This window comes from Hipposideros armiger, unplaced genomic scaffold (genome assembly GCF_001890085.2).
Source record: "Hipposideros armiger isolate ML-2016 unplaced genomic scaffold, ASM189008v1 scaffold_993, whole genome shotgun sequence".
NCBI classification, from domain to species: Eukaryota; Metazoa; Chordata; class Mammalia; order Chiroptera; family Hipposideridae; genus Hipposideros; species Hipposideros armiger.
The window spans coordinates 43550-62823 of NW_017732343.1; the positions used below are offsets into that span (position 1 = coordinate 43550).

General features: G+C 40.0%; 1 protein-coding gene across 1 annotated transcript in view; it reads left to right on the forward strand.

Annotated features, from left to right (window-relative positions):
• The first annotated feature begins 325 nt into the window (after positions 1-325).
• The window catches only part of LOC109375848 (kinesin-like protein KIF6), a 231011-nt gene continuing 212062 nt past the window's right edge, over positions 326-19274 (forward strand). Inside the window, exons 1-3 of the mRNA XM_019631364.1 lie at positions 326-404; positions 1284-1422; positions 6065-6277. Of these exons, the coding sequence (XP_019486909.1) occupies positions 369-404; positions 1284-1422; positions 6065-6277 (388 nt within the window). The 5' untranslated portion in view covers positions 326-368. The remainder of the gene's footprint in view (positions 405-1283; positions 1423-6064; positions 6278-19274) is intronic.

Sequence of the window (19274 nt, forward strand, 5' to 3'; positions counted from 1 at the left end):
GGGCATAGAAATTCAGGTTGGCTATAATTCATGTCTTGCAGAAATCAAATGATTCTTATATTGAAAGCTGCATATGAAAATATATTAGAAATTAATTGCAAATAATTGCATCATTTCAGATTTTAATTTGTCAATTTCTTTTTTCCCCTTAATTTTTAGAGTCAAATCAGATTTTTATATTTCCATAAAGAAGTGGGAACAATATCCTGTGCTTCAAATGTTAACCAACAAAGTAATGCTGTTAGAATCTCTGAAGTTTCTAGCTCATAGTTGCTTCTCATACATTATGTATTTTTAGGCTGGAAAAACTAATAACATCCTTTTTGGAAGACCAGGATCCAGAGAGTAGACTAGAGGTTGGCGCCGATATGCGTAAAATTCATCACTGTTTCCATCATTTAAAGGTAAATTTAAGCATTTCCTCTAGTAGAAGCCATCGTCTGCTATGTTCAAGCTGCAATAAAGCTTTCTTAGTTGACTAGATCTTGAAAGGTTAGGGCCCAGCTCCACTCGTCTAGAACGGTATGATCTTTGAACCAAGGCTGTGATTGTGGCTACATTTCTTCAGAGCTTATACCTTACTTGCCAATGAATAAGATCAGACCACGGACTTCTAATTCTTTTGCCAGGAATCTCTACCTTCTACGCAGAATAGTTCTATGTTAAAAAATCATTTATTTTCAAACTATATCAAGAGAATTGTGTCCTCAACTTTTTTTCCCAGCAGTTTTGATTTATTCATATAAATCCTCAGTTTTTCTCTGCCTTAGGTTTTACCTTTGATGGTGATGCAGTGCAATTATCATTAACCTTTACTTCTACCTCACTTATAATTTGGCATACTTCTTTAAGATAAGAAACATTTGTTGTTGAGTCTGCAGTGGGCCAGGCATAGGGAAGGCAAAGTTGAACAAGTAAGTCATGGACAAGACAGATACATAAAGAATAATTACAATACATGGTAAGTGCCATTTTAAAAAGTGGTGTGGAGTTATGGAGCAAGGGATAGAAGTTCAAGAGGAAATAATGTTTGAGCAGGAATTTCCCAGTTTAGGGAAGAAGAGGTCGGATAGCAGAGAGGGAAGTGAGGAAGGAGGATGGAGGGAGGGCAGGTAGGAAGAGAAAACATACCAAGCACAGGCAAGTGCATTGCAAAGACAAGGAGGTAGGAAAAGACATGCATGTCTGATATGTGCAAGGAATTGTTAAAGGTGGAAAGAGTCAAAGCAACAAAGAGATTTGGAATCAAGGTACGGACACTAAGCTTGTACTTCATCTTACAGAAACTATTGAATGACAAGAAGACCCATGAAAAGAGCACAGTGTCTTCCACAATCAAAGATCAAGTCTGCCAAGAACCATTAAAAGAGGAAGAATATAAAAAGCTACGAGATATTCTACAGCAGAGAGACAATGAAATCAGTATCCTTTCCAAGGCAATAAGAAACTCTCCCTCTGTTGGCTTAAAAGGGGAGTGGGAACATGAGGTCTCCCCCTCGCCACATCACCTAGCTCCCAGCCTGCTGTCAGTTCACATCGTTTCTTTCCATTTCAAAGTAAAATGTCCCTTCAGCAAACAAAATGGAGCAACTAATGAAAACCAGAGTTGCTAGAAAAGAAAAAAATTGACTTCGTTTTTAGCCAGATAGAGTTACTATTGCAGGGAAAAATTCAGTTTATTGAAAAGTATGGGCCTTTTTATCCCATCTCTTAACTTAAAATTTTTTTTGTTACTACTCTGCGGTGCTCTTTCTGTTTTAGTCCTGAGCCAGGAGCCAGTAAGTTAACTGGTTATCTTTAGCTAGCTGACCGGACACCAGGCTGACCACAGCCTCACCATGGCCCAGAATTTGTGGCTGGCGTGTGGGTGAAACTCAAATGATGGCTGAAAAATGACAAATGGTATTTAGCTTATGAAGATCAGAGATTGATTTAAATGTAACTTTTTATTTAAAAGCCAGATCTACTGCTTTGGGTTCCACTTACAAATGTTCCCAAATTTGGAAGTGAGTACGGATGAGTGTTCAAGATAGAACTCTCATGGGCTTTGGGAGGTCGTGTATTTCGGGAGCTGAGTAGCAGCCCATGGGAGTTGCCTCCAAGGACAGGCTAGGTGGCGACTTCTAAAGAGCCCCTGTCGGGTGAGTTAGACCTCAGGTCTCCCCAACATTTCCTCAGGATTGTTTCTTATTTTATCTTTCAAGCTTCTTGTAAAAGATTTGACATTTTCATGACATTTGCAGCCTTTTTTTTTTTTATGTCAGGCACAAGAAATTAGTTAGGAACAGATATTTTTATTCATTTTTGAAAAATTACTAAAAGGCATTTTAGCTGCAGATAGTGTGCAAAATGGATAAAAATAACCAACACAAGGAAATCCAGCACTAAAGAGGTAAAAACAAACAAATATGAGGTAGGCACACTGCCTGATTAACTTCAGTCTTTAATTTTAGTTGAGTATTAGCAGACACTGTATGTCTGATTCAAGGGAGTTTTAGCTGCTTTATGATCTGGCCAGTAACAGTGGGTTCAGCTGTGAACCGCACTCCCACACAAGCCCTTGTCTACGAGTGCTGCCCACATGTGTTGTCACCCTTGCATTCCTTCTCCTCTCTCTTACCCTATCCATCTCCAGGGTGCTCCCGGCCTAGGCCTCAGTCCTGGCTCCAGCCCCAGCCTGAGCTCTGCCTCTTTTCCTGGCCTTGATCCTAATCTAGGATCTTCTCCCCTAAATGCTCCTAGCAACTTCTTAATCCCCTTCTGGGCTTATGAATGTCTGTGCATATAGGAGAGATGAGATGAGATATGACAGAGAGGGAACAGTTTTAGGCTTGTTCATATATGTTTATTTTAAGAAATCGAGTGAGAGAGAGACACACATCTCCCTTCTCCACTGGCAAATCCAGGTACACTGTTCATGTGAGGCTTCACAGGACTCTTTCCTGACTAAATAACTCGAGCAGGGCCTCTTCCTTCTGGGACTCATATTCAAAATGATGGTGTGTAGGCGGTATGGTGAAAAGAACCCTGAACTTGAAGTTCACCCGCAGATTGACACCCTCGCTCTCCATTCATTAGCTGTACAACTATCCAGTGAAGCTGTTTCCTTCTCTTTAGGAAGGGGAGCATAAGACCTGCCCCGCCACCATCACAGCGCTGAGCAAAACCAGTAGGATAATTTAGTGGAGAGTGCTGTGAGCTCTCTAGAGTGTTATAAAGGGAAGATGTGCCTCTGTAGACACTGGGTAAACTCAGAAGAAGGAAACATACCAGCTAAGATTTACTCCTCACCAAGTTTACCCTTCTCAAGGGCTAATGACCAAGAAGGGTTCCTGAAATTTTGGTTTTTCAAAGTCGGGCTGGAGGATATTTTCATATCATTTTTTTCTGGAGCCATGAAGGCCAAAACTATGACAGGAAGAATAAGAAAGACATGACTTAAAGGGAAAAAAAAGTGATAATACTTGCGCTCAAGAAAAAGAGTAATGCAGCCAAAATGACAGTGAACTACACTGAATGTTCTTCTTGCAAAGAGAGTGAAGATGATGTCCTTTTTGTGACATTATCAGTTTGAATAAAGTTCAGACACCCTTCAGAAAACATACAACGGGGTGTCATTTAGTATGCCCACATAGAGCTTGACACAAAAGAAGGCCCAAGTTAAACAGCATGGGAAGGGGAAGAAGACATGAGAAGACGGAAGGCAGCAAAGGAGATACATTTGTATTGTGATCTTGATGAAATGTACATTGGAACATGCTGTTTCTCTGATTAAAGTATTCCAGGGGCTTCCCATTCTACTCACAATAAAATTCAGACTCCTTGCTCCTGAGGATGAGGCCTCGTGTAATGGTGCCCCTGCCTAGCCCTCTGACTTCCTTTCTTACACCTCTGTCCTGCGTGTGTTAGGCTTCGTTCACAGTGACCTTTTTGTTGTTCTTCTGTCACAGGGTTTTTCCAGCCTCAGCACTACTGACATTTGGGGCTTTAGAATCATTGGTCGGGGGGGGGGGCTCTCCTGTGCATGGTAGGATGCTTAGCAGCATCTCTGGCCTCTACCCACTAGATTTCTGTAACAGCACCTACCCCCCACTCCAGTATGACAACCAAAAATGTCTCCAGACATGGCCAAATGCCCCCTGGGTGGTAACATAGCCTCTGTTTGGGAACCACTGCCAAGCCCATTTCTCCTCAGGGTGTTGGCACTAGCCGTTTCCTCTGCTTAGATATACTCTTTCTCTGGCTGGTTCTTGTCATTCAGATCTCAGCTTAAATTCACTCTCTCAAAGGGTAGCAGCCAGTGCAGAGTAGCTGCTCGGTCAATCCTGACCTGTTTTAAAATAAGCTACCTAGCACTTTCTCTCGTGTGTGTGTGTGTGTGAGTGTGTGTGTGTGTGTGTGTGTGTGTGTGTGTGTGTAACCTGTCTTTCCCCAGTAGGACATCTACTTCATGAGAGTCTGCCATTTTATTGTGCTTGCCCTGTGCCTGGCATAGTGCCTGGCACATAGTACAAGCTTCAGTAAATGTCGTTGAATGGGTTAAAGAAAGGACGTTGTCACTGCACTATGTGAACCAGTTGAAGTACCCAATACTATTGAAATCCGGTACAAACAGGAGTGGAAGATCTAGGCAGAGCTTTGTTCTTCTCTGTCAGGTCAATGCTTAGACACTACAGAAATTGTGAGCACCTTTGGTGGGTACAAGCTTTCTTGAGGCGAAGAACAGAAGCCACATTGGGATTGTAAGAGAAAAACTGATTATCCTTCCAGAAATCAGAAGGTTGGAGTCAAAGCTGAGAAGGACAATGGAGGTCAAATGATTTCCCTGTGACTTGTCCAAGAATAAGCATAATTGGATGCCTCCCCTCTTTTCTGAGCATCAGTCTTCTCATATTTCTTCAAACTCTAAGGTTAATGAAGCCATCTCTAAGGATGGTGAAGGCCTTGAATTCGTTTTACTGCACATGCAGTTAGAGTTCCGACATTCTCAAGAGGGATTATAGTCTTTCCTTTTAGTGATAGCCAAAGCCCCTTAGAATTCCAGGCAACCTGAACCCAAAAGAACAGTGAAGTAGGGTAGAATGGAATGATTTTATCCCTTATCATCAGTGCTTCTCATACCCCTAAATAGCCTGCAAAAGGTGCATTTTAAATGATAAATCGATGCTAATAACTTACCTCCTTTCAGTTCCATTTGGGACCAAATATTAGGTACCATATTTTGCCATGTTTAATGTGCTCCCATGTATAATGCACACCCACGTTTTTGGCCCAAACTTTCAGGGAAAAAAATCTTTTGTTTTAATTTTTTAATTCAAGTTTCTATTTGTTTATATTTAGGAACTTATTTTTTGTATTATAAAGGAATTTTTGCATTTATTTATTTATTTATTATTACACTTTTAACTCATAAGCATAAATAAAAGAATTTAAAACATTTATATAGACACAGAATTAGTGCTACCCATGTGTAATGTGCATCCTTAGTTTTCCCTCACAGATTTGGGCAAAAAAGTGTGCATTATCCATGACAAAATACAGTACTTTTTAAAAAGTTATTTTAAAGCCCCATTTGATGTACTCTAACTAAGCATGTGTTCGTGGGGGGTGCTCTGGTGACCAGGATTGATTTCGCTGATGCACCAGCTGGGCAGCTTCTGGCATTCTCTCTCCCCACTCCTCCTGAGCAGCTTCCTGGATGAAACTCTTGTCTACTCATTGACATATGCGTAGCTCCATTGCCTGCTGCCACTCAGTGTTCATTTTACTTTTTATAAATCTTTCCCCAAAAATGTAAGGCTTAATTGGTTTCCACTGGGAACATTTGAAAGACCTTTGGGTTGGCTATCTTTTCCTGTAATGGCACCAATACTGAAAGACCAGTGGCCTCCTAAACTGCCCATAACTCTGTCTGTTACTTCAGGAAATTGAAGACTTCCTTTAGTCAGCCTTTACCATGTGACAAATAGTAAATATTGTTGGGAATAGTAATCCCATTTAAAACATTCGTGTTTTGATCATTCTAATCAAGCACGAGTCACTAAATCCTTAAGTCAATTCTCAGATATTCTGGTCAATATGTTAAAGAAGGAAAAGAAGAAAGCGCAAGATGCTCTCCACTTTTCTAGCGTGGATAGAAATGACGGCAGACACGCACAGAGCTCAGCTCTCCCACCTGGGAACCCAGAAGGTCCGAGGACGTCGTCCTCAGCCTCCACACCGGTCCACAACTCCAGCACTTTTGGGTACAGATCCACTTTGCTCCAGAGAAAAACAGGTCAGTGATACTCATTTATAAATAGAAGTTACATAACCTTAAGTAGAAAACAAAGACTATCGTAAATTGCATTATTTATGTAAAAAGTAAAAATAGTAATCCATTATAATTTTATCATTCAATTCACCACTGTCACTCTTATCATTTTTATTATTATATTTCTTGAGGTTGTATAGTTGTAGCAGCAGTAGGTGCTGCTGTAGCAACAATAACAAAAAATTCCAAGTGAAGTTTATCCATCCTTAAAAAATAAAAATAATCCCAGTATTCCTCATTCTCCATAATAGAATTCAGTATAGCATCTTTTAGTTTTAAAGGTGCAAGTATGAAGACTCTGTCAATTTATTTGTTAGGATTTTTTATAACTATCAAATCTATTTAATTAAATACCAGTTTCCAAAATTGATGGCTGACCAGAAAAAAACAAAGTCTGAATTGTCACAGAGCTCAGAGGCAGAAATAGATAAGTCCAGGGCAACAGTAGAAGAGTTGACTTGAGAAAAAAACAAAAACTTTCCTCTGATATAGGAAAGAGAGAATAAGAACAGATGTTGTATTACTGATGTGTTGACACTGTTTATTCTAAATTCAAGTGAGCTACCTGCAGCAAAATAACTTAAAACTACTGCCACAGTCTGCCTTAAAGGACAGTAAATGAATAAAATTTTGTCAGATAATTTCACAGGGCTGCACCAACTCGGAGGCTCCACCCTCATTTGTAGCTTTTAATAAATGTGTCAGTTCTTCAACTACAGAACCACACCAGAAGCCCAGGTTGGTTTGGGGACCTTTCTCTTTCTGTTAGACCAGCAGCACGTGATGTATACCGTAATGTATACATTGAGGAATCTGGAGTATGGAATGTACTAGAACAAAGGGGTGGAAAGCTTCTCTTTTTGGGCAACATAGGTTGAAATTTGCTGTATAAATGTTTGTTGGGATGGGCAACCTGAGATGCACGGTTTTCTAAAGGATTTCGCTTGGGAATAATTAGAGTATGGTATTGATCAAGAAAGACACTTTTTAGTTAATAAGAGCAACATTGAGAAGCCTGGAAATATATTTTGTGATATTATATCCCTTCATCTCTTTTTTAAAATTAAATTTATTGGGGTAACATTGGTTCATAACATTATATAATTTTCAGGTATGCAAGATTATAATTCGACTTCTCTATACTCTATTGCATTTTCCCCACCAGAAGTCTAGTTTCCTTCTGTTACCATATATTTGACCCCCTTTATCTCTTAATTCCAAATCTTCTTGTGTTGAATATTTTTTAGTAACACAGTAGGATAAATTCAAAATCACAGGAAACCAAAAATGCGATTTTTAGCATTTATTGTGGTGGCCGTAGACAGGGAAAAGCAATTATTTCTCTCGGTGATTGTTTTCTATACGGTATTCCGGTACTCTATTATAGATAATAGCTGGTTGGGGAAAAAAAGAGGCCCTCCTGATTGGTGGGTTCATTAGTTCATCCGTCAATTTATTTATCCCTTTGCTCATTCAACATATATTTACTGAGTACACACTTTGTTCTAGGTACTGTGCTAATTATTATTATTTCAGCTAAAGCTTCCATAGCCCTTCTATATTTCAGGTACTATTCAAAGTTCTCTGCTTGAATTAGCTCACGAATCCTTATCCTATAAGTTCTTGTTTTACCCCATATTAAGATGAGGACATACGTGGACAAACACAATCTCTAACCTCAGAGTCCTCACACACTGACAGGAAAGAGAGCCTTGAACAATTAATTACAAGGTACACCTGTGTATTACTCAGGGAGCATATACCAGGGGACCGTACCTCAAGTTTAGACCAGAAAGATCCAGAAGGGGGAATGGGGGTGGCAGTGCGGCTGGAAGGAATATTGCAAGCGGAAGGAATTGCTTGAAGAGCTTTCAGGGCCTTTGTGGTGGAAAGGAGCATCGGGGGATGTGAAGCCTCCGGGATGGTTGGGATTCAGGGAGTGAGAGCCTGGGAAGACAGCCTGGGAAGTAGTACGTACAGAGCAGTTTGGCAGAGGACTCGGTTCGCATGAACAGTTAGAAGGCTATTGTAGGATAGCCGTCCAGGCCAAAGGCTGGGGATGTTGGGAGAGAGGTGGGGGGATGAGAAGCCTGGGTGGGGGGTGGTAACATGAACAGGGCGTCCGTGGTGACTACAGAACGTGGGGGGTAGGGGTGAGAATTGGCCTCCAGGTCTCTGGGTGGCTGGTCTCTTCATGGATGGAAGGAGTGGTGCCTCGATTGGCCCTACAATGGGCATTGTTGGCTACAGCGATCAGAACATTGGCTGCTCTGCTGAAATGAAAGGCAACGATCAGTACCCACGTTAGAACCCAGGCTCGCGATGGAACATACTCTGTGCCCTGGCCTTTTCCAAAGGTGCACACTATATGCCCATGCAGAAAGGGCCTCAGACATCACTGCCCAACCCTTGCTGTGGGCCAGACCTTTTCTATTTCTATTTTCTCTTGCCCACACACTCTCTCTTCTCATAATTCTCCTTCCCCACAGCAGCTCATAATCTATCTCCTAACTCATAATTATAGTCAACGTTCAGTAACTCTTTTTCTCCCTTGATACTGCTATTGAGACAGACTATAGTTCTGTCTGGAGAATGAATTAAGTTTACTTGAATAGAAAAATCACTGAAAAAATAATGGAAATTGTTTGTCAAGTCCAAGTACAAATGAGGTAAAAGAGTTTTGGAGAGAAGCCTCGCAGTTGAAAGGGTTTTCGAGTTGTTTTAACTGTCATTGGATATAGTTGTAGCAATAATTTTAAATAGAAGTAGGCTCACAAATGGATTGATAATGATCTAAGCATTTGGAGGAGGGATTAATGGGGGCTTGATTTTATTTTCTGGCAAAACTACAGACAGGATGAAAATTGCTGTGGATGAATCGATGCTGCAAAGCAACAGGTAATGGGATAGTTTGTTACAATGTTTAAGATCCTAGCGGATGATTAAGCTTTTATTATCACATTATTTTATATACAAGAAGCTTGTGTACTCCAAACCAAATACAGAAAATTAATAAGCATGTTGTTTAAAAGTATTTCCGCCTGATGTAGTAGTCAATTTCTGTTAACCGTCCCTGGGGCTGTTTTTAACGCAGAAAGCAAGTCAGTGTGAGTGTCTTTTTCTCTGAGAAACTGTCACCATTTTCATGGTCCTCCCCTTTCTTCCATTTACCCCCACTTGATACTGAAAATGACTTCCAGTTCCTCCTGTTGAAAGAAAATGAAACTGAATTCATGGTTCACTAGCGAGTCCCTCCAAGTCGTTGTGCAATCAGCCTGCCAAGGCCAAGGACGGTTAGGGGCTTTGGGGCTTTTTTGTTGTTGTTTTGGAGGTTAAATGTCTGTTTGGGTTTCATAGAAATAATGGAAGGGATTGTTTGACTCCACAGTTTAAAAGAGTCATATTGTTCTCTTTAAAATAACAGTTTTATCATCTGTTTGTTCTTTTGTTTCTGGAGTTGTTGTTTTTTAGTTTTGTTGTTGTTTTTCTTTTGTTTTGTTTTTGTTTGTCTAGGGTTTTTTTCCCCCTGTTTCAGCTCCCTGTCAGTTCCAAATAGCCACCTGGAGCCAGTCAGTATTCCAAAAACCCCTAATGACTCACCACATCCTTTAACTGTTTGAGAAGCTAACAGAACCCACTCATCACAGGTGATGTCATTGGCATTTGAAAATGTGAATTGAAAGCCACAATGCCAGGCCATTTTCTCTTACTCTGTGCGAGTTCGTTAAATCCCCACTACCTGCCTGGAAGGTCTAAGGGCACATGTTGTAGGGGGCCCCAGGGTGAACTGAGAAATGGTCTCTGGCTCTGGGAGCTTACATTTAGGTAGAGGGGGCTGGTTTGGTACCCAAAGAGGAGAAAAAAAAAAAGAAGTGGTGTAAGTGGAAGCTGGGAGAAATGCTATGGGAATTCAAAGGATAAGGGAAGACTTTTAATAAGTACATTGGGAAACGCATTACAAGAGCAAGTGACATGGACGGTAGGTCTCAAAGGATTGGCAGAATTTGGAAATTCAAAGATTGAGGAAAGAACATTCTAAATATTCCAGGTGTAAAGAATATTATGAGCAAAGACTTAGGAACAGGAAAGCAAGGAAAAATATGTAGAGTTGGCAGGGATATTTGTTTAGCTGGAGCCTTGAAGATATACAGGAAGTGAAAAGAAATAAGGCTACAAACATAAGTGGGAAATTGTTAGGATGGTTGCTTGAGGGAAAGGGAGTAGAGGAATAGATGGGAACTTCCCCTTCTAAGTTTCTATGCTTTCCTAGTGTCCTAATTTCTTACATTTCTTTGTTAAACAAGTAGGGCCACATTATGAAAACCCTCAAATGCCAAGCCAGGGGATTTTTGTTTGGTTCCAAGGGAACCACCAATGCAGAGAGCACACGGTGATCGTTGCACTCTGAGGAGGTTTCTCTGGAAGAAATCTTTCGGGTATGTTGGAGACGGGGCCCCTGGAGACTTGAGTAAGTGGCTTAGGAAATATCGTAATACTCCGAGTTGGGATGATGGAAACAGAGACAAGGCGAGGAACATGGAGAACCATTGTGGAGGGAGACCACAGCAGGTCTTCATGGCGTAAAGGACAGCTGTGTTTCTTCTCCTTCTTCCCGGCTGTCTAAGTTCTCCTGGCCCTGAGGATGCAGCTACACGCACAGCCGAGGACAGGGCAGCTGGTGCTTCTCTGAGATGCTGCTTCAAACATCAAGTCACTTCTTTGAGTCTGCCTTACTCTTATTCAAAGGATTGCTCTCTGGACCAAAGCTACTGTTATAAAGGTTTAACATACCCAATCCTCCACTAAGTTGAAAAGAAAAGCTCAAAGAGAAGTCCATGGAGGCAAAATCCCCCCATAAACCAACCAGAGAAAAAGAACAGAGATTAGATTTTTCTAAGACCCTTTACAGCTTGCTTTGTTGTCAGCCTCAGGCACAGATGCCCACCTCTTCCATTTCAAATCTCTCATGATCCATCTTACCTACTCTTTTGGAACTGACCACTTTCGTCTTTGCATTTCCCCATAAATGCAATTGAAATGACAGTAAGTGAATAATTATTATAATTGCCTTCTCTGTAGCTCTATGGCCGGTCTCACTTCTGCAGAGCACAGTACTGACCAATTAGTCGAGGTTTGCTCAGAGATGCATTTCTCTGAGAAATGCATCTTTACATCTCTCCTATTTGAAACAGGGGTGGTTGGTGGTGGGGGGGGAGGAACAGAGAGAGAAAGAGAGAACATATCTCCACTTTTAGGTCCAAAATCAAGACTCACGCCAGTTTCTAAATGTTTGTTTTATCTGATAATCTTTGTGATTCCAATAAGGCCTTTCAATTTAATAAGTAAACCAACAAAGGGAAGTCAATGTATTTTCTAAAGGAAAGTGGCATGGCTTTAGATGGGACTCATTTTCTGACATTGAAATGCAGCAGACACCCATCAGCAGTCATGTGCCTTCTATATTTTTCTATCAATTTTGGAAATCACCATCTCTGAGCACCTCAAGAGTTTTTCATGTAGTGGGAGAGATAGTAGCTGAAGCTGCTTTTTAGTATAATGAATGCTCAAGAGAAGGGCCTGGGCAGCTGAGAGTTCCTGCAAATCCATAGTCTAGTCAGCCATCAGTTCCATACTTTAGGGGAAAACAGTATGGTCAGGAAGGGGAATGCAGATTCCAAATGTGCGTGTGTTGGGCAGGGGCGGTGGGGGTTCAAAGAATTAGAGATGTGATATCAAAGAGGCAGAAAGTAGTTTGGTAAAATGGATATCAATTCCCTATGGATATTAAAATTGCTAGGTTAGATAGGTAAAGGAAGACAAGAAACTGGAGCCCAAGTGCTTCTGTGAAATAACTTGGAAGAGAGACCGGCTGGTGTCAGTGAGGAGGAGGTGGTAGAGGAAGACCAGCCAGATAGAATGAACCCGAAAGGGGAAAAGGCATGCATACATTGTGTTGTTTGTGTGTGTGTTTATTTTCATCAGCATGAATGAGTATTGTTCTAGAATCACAAGAGCAAACAGGCAAAATGCAGACCAATACCTCCCTTTCCCCACCCTGCTGTAGGAAAAATCCCATTCTGGGATAATGCCATTTTTCTTACCTTGTCCTGAAGTTTGGGGTGAAAGGCTATATTTCTATTCCATAGAAATAAGTCGGATATTGTCTGCTCAAGCAAGTGAAGTCTTCAAATAGGAATGATACTCTCAAACCTCCTTTCAAAAATTGCTGGGAGAAGGTCTGGTGGAGTACCCTACCCAAACAGTTATGGAAGACCAACTGCCCAAGCGATTTCCTTGTATGCACCAGAAAAGTTCATTGTGATCCTGGGCGTGGGAACCCTATCTTTCGGCTCTAGAATAGAGAATCATAAATGTGAAGATTGTGTCAAAACACAGGTAACTTTTGTTTTATTAAACAGTGCATTCAAAAATTAATTCTTCAGTTAATTATTCTGAGCTCAGGTTTCATTGTCCCATATAAAGGTAGGCTGGGCTCTGTGGGAAACGAAGTCTGAGCTGAGTGTTTATTAGGGAGGGCTTTGGGAACCGACACCTGTGGAAGTGAGAGCAGGACTCAGCAGAGGGAGAAGCCGAGCTGCGAGGCAGCCCTGACCAAGGCTCCAGGGGCTCTGGATCTAAGCAGGCCTTTCAAAGTCATCCCCAGCTGAGGCAAGGGGACAGGGCTTTACTACCCTCACGATCCTCAGACATTGGATATGGTCCTGCCCCTGGAGGGAGGCATGGCTTTAAATGAGGCAGTTTTTTCTGCTGAGGAAATCCTTAAATAGGATTGGCAACTGAGGACTTTCTGTTAATTTGCTCCCAGCAGCTGCATGAATGTCTTTCATTCTTTTTTTTTCCTTAAGATTTATTTCTCTCACCCCCAACCTCCACCTCTGGCAATCACCAGCCTGTTCACTGTATCTATGACTTTTTTTTTTTTTTTTTGGTTTTTAGAACCCACAGGGAGAGAGATCATATGTTATTTATCTCTCTCTCAATGACTTATTTCACTAAGCAGAATGCCCTCAAGCAGCATCCATGTTCAGATAAATGGCAAGACTTCATTCTTTTTATGGCTGAATAATATTTCATTATTTGTGTATATTATGTGTGTGTGGGTATTACAATTTTTTTATCCATTCATCCATCAGTGGGCACTTATGTTGTTTCCATATCTTGGCTATTGTAAATAATGCTGCAATGTACATGGGGGTGCATGTATCTTTCTGTGTTAGTGTTTTCATTTTCTTTGGATAAATACCTAGAACTGGAATTTCTGGATCATATAGTAGTTCTATTTTCAATTTTTTGAGGAACTCCATAGTGGCTTCCATAGTGGCTACACTGTTCACATTCCCACCAACAGTGCACAAGTGTTCGCTTTTCTCCACATTCTCACCAACACTTCTTATGTCTTGTATTTTGATAAGTGTGAGGTGGTATCTCATTGTAGTTTTTATTTGAATTCCTCTGATGATTAGTGATCCTCAGTACCTTTTCATACACCTATTGGTCATTGGTGTGTTTTCTTTGGAAAAATGTCTATTCAGGTCTTCTGCCAAGTTTTAAATTGGATTGGTTTTTTTTGTTGTTTTTTTTTGTTTTGTTTGTTTTATTGGGGAATTGGGGGGATAAGAACAGCGCTGGGGAGTTGGGGGAAGGGGAACAGACAAGTTGCTGTCCTTTTGTTCATCAGTCTAGTTGTGGAGGACGTTGCTTCACTGGCCCAAGTTGGCACCATCATTGAACTCTTCCCAGGCGAGGCAGATCAGTCACCGGCCTCTGGATGGCCGCTCACTGTGGCTGCTGGCCGCTCACGCTGGCTGCTGGCTACATACGGTAGCCCATGTCAACCCACTGCAGCAGGGGCTGCAGCCTACGCCGTCGCCGGCGACTCATGGCAGTCCAGCTCCAGGTTGAGCTGTTGTTCAGCATCTTAGCTGTAGAGGGCAGTGTCACTGGCCCTCATATGTGGGATTCGAACCGAGGCCCTCTGGCATCCCAAGCTAGTTCTTAACCACTAGTTCTTAACCATCACGCCACTCGGCCAGCCCGGATTGTTTGGTTTTTTGCTATTGAGTTGTATGAGTATTTTATAGATTTGTATATTAACCCCTTCTCAGACATATGGTTTGCAAATTTTTCTCCCATTTAGCAGTTTGCCTTTTCATATCATTGATGGTTTTCTTTGCTCTGCAGAAGCTTTTTGTATGATGTAGTTCCACTTACTCATTTTTTCCTTTTGTTGCTTTTGCATTTGGTGTCTGATTCAAAAAAATCATTGCCAAGATTTATGTCTTGGAGCTTACTGCCTATGTTTTTTCTTCTAGGAGTTTTATTATTTCAAGTCCTATGTTCAAGTCTTTAATTCAATTTGAGTTAATTTTTGTGTATGGTGTAAGATAGTGACCAAATTTGTAAGTGCCATTTGTAACCGGCTATCCAGTTTTCCAACACCATTTATTGAAAGACCATCCTTTTTCCATTGTATATTCTCAGCTCCTTTGTCACAAATTAATTGACCACATATATGTGGGTTTATGTCTGGGCTCTCAATTGTGTTCCATTGATCTATGTATCTGATTTTATGCCAATGCCTTACTGTTTTAATTACTATCACTCTGTAATATAGTTTGAAATGGGTAGTAGGGTGCCTTCAGCTTTTTCTTTTTTCTCAAGATTGCTTTGGCTATTTGGGTTTTTTCTGGATCTATAATTGTGTGTGTGCGTGCGTGTGTGTGTGTGTGTGTGTGTGTGTGTGTGTGTGTTTCTTTTCTTCTCCTATATAGTACTGATTAATCCATATTTGCTCAGAAAAATTTCAGTCTTGACCCTGAGCTCAAAAAATTGCAGTGAAACTTTACCTCTGTAGGCTATCAAATTGCTGTGTGATAGGGAAAATCAGGCTATTCAGCTTTATTTGACAAAAATTCATGTATTAATAATGATTAAGTCCACAAGAGTGAATAGTTTACCTTTGACACTACTCTTTCAGTAAACATGATAGATACAACTATTTTCTTCAAAGTAAAGTACCTTTGGTGAATAATATAAAAAATAACCATAGGTTTTAAACATCTCACATTTTCACAAGCTTTATAAATTTGTCCAATGAAGGCCTTTACTGCTCACACACATTTTTATCATCATCAGTTATAACACATCTTAGCAGATTCCACTTCAAGTTGTATTGAATTTGTGTTTTCTCAATTTCTTTGAAAACATTCTCACCTATACAGTAAGTCCCTGACTTACAAACATTCGAGTTGCAAACTTTCACAGATACAAATGAACCTCGCATTATGAACATTCGTAGATGTGAACAAATCACAGAAGTAGCTCACGTGTCTGCCAGACATTGTCACAGTTGTGCTGCTATGTGCTTACTGTACAATGCGATAGTGTACAGTAAGTAGTACAGTGCTCAATCAGAGCCCAGGATGTTCGGAAGCAAGAGGAAAAGCAGTGGTGATGTGGAGAGGACTGCTCGGAAGCACAAAAAAATAACCATGAAACAAAAGTAAAAATAATTGAGAGATTGGACCGAGGCGAAAAGATGATAGATGTTGCTCATTCTTATAACATGATTCGTTGAACCATTGGCTTTACGTTGTATATTTGTGTCAAAGGTGTATAAAAAACACTTTGTCAGACTTACAAACGAATCTGACTTACAAACGTTCTTCCGGAACAGAACTCGTTTGTAAGTCAGAGACTTACTGTAGTTAGTTGTTCCGCACAAAGTATTCATAGAGGCCAATTTTTCAGACACTTCAAACTGAACATTGCCTCCTAAAATAAATAACTGAGAAGTATCAGTTATTATTGGCTGTCAAGTTATCAACAGCCAAAGGAAACCACCTAGAATATCTTGCCTTGCTTTTTAATTGACTATTGATGTTGCTCAAATGTCCCCAACTCTGCAAGCAACTGTTCTCACTGAAAGGCTAATAGTTGTAAGTAAGTTTATTTTATCTGGACACATTTCTTTGGCTGCTATAATCAAACATCACTTAATTGACTCAACATTGGTAAATGGATTTCCTTGCTCAGTTAACAAGTAAACAACTTGAAGATTTACTTTGGTTATAGCCTCATTTTCATTTTTTATTGAGGGGAAGAAAATTTTTGCTGTAATGAGATATTCCGTTTTATTTTTTAAAGATTTTTATAAAAATGTAGCTAACATAAAATATTGTATTAGTTTCAGATGTACACCATACTTGTTAAACATATGTACCTAAAGAAGTGATCACCAGCAACCATCTGATACTGTACCACACTATCACAATATTATTGACTATATTCCCCATGCTGTATGTTATATCCCCATGGCTTATTTGCTTTACACCTGGAAATTTGAACTTCTTATTCCCTTTTACCTTTTCTCCCCATTTTTAAATTTTTTCAATTACAGTTTACATTCAATATTATTTCATATTAATTTTAGGTGTACAGCATAGTGGTTAAACATTTATATAATTTAAGAAGTGATCCCCCTGGTCTAATACCCGCCTGGCCCTATACATAGGTATTACCATACTATTGACTATATTTCCTATGCTTTACATCCTATAACTATTTTATAACTACAAATTTGTACTTCTTAATCCCTTCACCTTTTTCACCCTGCCTCCCCAAACCCCCTCCCATCTATCACTCTGATAAATCTAGTGCCCATCTTACACCACACATAGTCATTACACTATTATTGACTATATTCCTTACGCTATACCCTACATACCATGACTACTCTGTTAACAACCAATTTATACTTCTCCTTTTTCACCCACCCCTCCAACCTCCCTCCAATCTGGCAACTATCAAAAAGTTCTCTGTATCAATGAGTTTGTTTTTGCTTTTGTTTATCTTATTCTTTAGATTGTACATATAAGTGAAATTTGTCTTTTTCTATTGACATAATTCACTCAGCACAATACCCTCCAGGTCCATGCATGCCGCTGCAGATGGCAAGAACCCATTCCCTTCCGTGGCCTAACAATATTACATTGTACACATGTACCACCTCCTCTTTATTTATTCATCCATTGATGGACACCAAGGCTGCTTCCACACCATGGCCATTGTAAACAATGCTGCAATGAACATATGGATGCATATGTCCCCTCGAAGTAGCATTTTGGGTTTCTTCCGATAAATACCTTGAAGTGCAATTACTCGGTCCTTATTTGTTGCTTGTTTTAAAGCCTATATTGCCTGGTATAAGTATTTCTACCCAGCTTTTTTTTTTCTCATTTTCATAAAGTATCTTTTTTTATCCCTTTACTTTCAGTCTGTGTCTTTCAGTCTAAAGTGAGTCTCTTGTAGGCAGCGTATGAGGTCTGATAATTAAGTTCCCAAACTTGTTGCAATGATGTTGCTAAACTTTTTTGATATCAGAGGGATTATTCATTATGGATGTGTTCCAACTGGACAAACAGTTAACCAAGTTTACTATTTGGAAATGCTGAAAAGGCTGCATGAAAAAGTTAGATGAAATTGACCTGAACTTTTCTCCAGCAATTTATGACTCTTGCATCACAACAGTGCACCAGCTCACACGGCACTCACTGTCTGTGAGGGAGGTTTTAGCCAGTAAACAAATAACTGTATTGGAACACCCTCCCTACTCAGCTAATCTGACCTCCAGTGACTTCTTTCTTTACCAAAGATAAAGGAAATATTGAAAGGAAGACATTTGGATGACATTCAGGACATCAAGGGTAACACAATAACAGCCCTGATGGCCATTCCAGAAAGAGTTCCAAAACTGCTTTGAAGGGTGGGCTAGGCACTGGCATCGGCGCATAGCTTCCCAAGGGGAATACTTTGAAAGTGACCGTAGTGATATTCAGCAATGAGGTATGTAGCACTTTTTCTAGGATGAGTTCGTGAACTTAATTATCAGACCTCGTATATATGAGTCTTGTTTTCTTATCCATTCAGCACCCCTGTCTTTTGATTGGAGTATTTAATCCATTTACAATGAATGTAATTATTGATAGATATGTCATTATTGCCATATTATTATTCATATATATATATATATATATATATATATATATATTTCGTCTTAAAGAAGCCCCTCTAACATTCATTATAATACTAGTTTGGTGGTAAGGAACTCCTTTAGCTTTTTCTTCTCTGGGAAGCTCTTTATCTGTGATTCGTTTCTAAATGATGGCTTTGCTGCGTAGAGTAATCTTGGCTGTAGGTCCTTGCTTTTCATCACTTTCAATATTTCCTGCCAATCCCTTCTGGCCTACAAAGTTTCTATTGAGAAAATCAGCTGATAGTTTTATGAGAGCTCTCTTGTAGGTAACTAATTGCATTTTTCTTGCTGCTTTTAAGATTCTCTCTTTGTCTTTAACCTTTGACATTTTCATTATGATGTGTTTTGGTGTGGGCCTCTTTGGGTTCATCTTGGTTGGGACTCTGCACTTCCTGGGACTGTGTGTCTACTTCCTTCTTCGGATTAGGGAGATTTTCAGTCATTATTTCTAAAAATAGGTTTTCAATTGCTTGCTCTCTCTCTTCTCTTTCTGGTACCCTTATGATGCAAATGTTGGTATGCTTAAGGTTGTCCCAGATGTCCCTTAAACTCTCCTCAATTTTATGGATTCTTTTGTCTTTTTGCTCTTCTGTTTGGGTGTTTTCTACTACCTTATCTTCTAAATTGCTGATTGAATTTTCTGCTTCATCTAATATACTGTTGATTCCCTCTAATGTAGTCTTTTTTTCTTATTATTGTGAAATACATATTTTTTAAAATTAGTTTCAGCTGTACAACACAGTGCAATAGTTATACTTCTTACTCCTTGAAGTCACAACTCCCCTCCCCCTATCTGCTGCCCCACTTCCCCCCGTTCAATATCATACATATCTATTACAATTCCCTTGACTCCACTCCCACACTATACTCCACGTCCCATGACTATATATATATATATATATATAT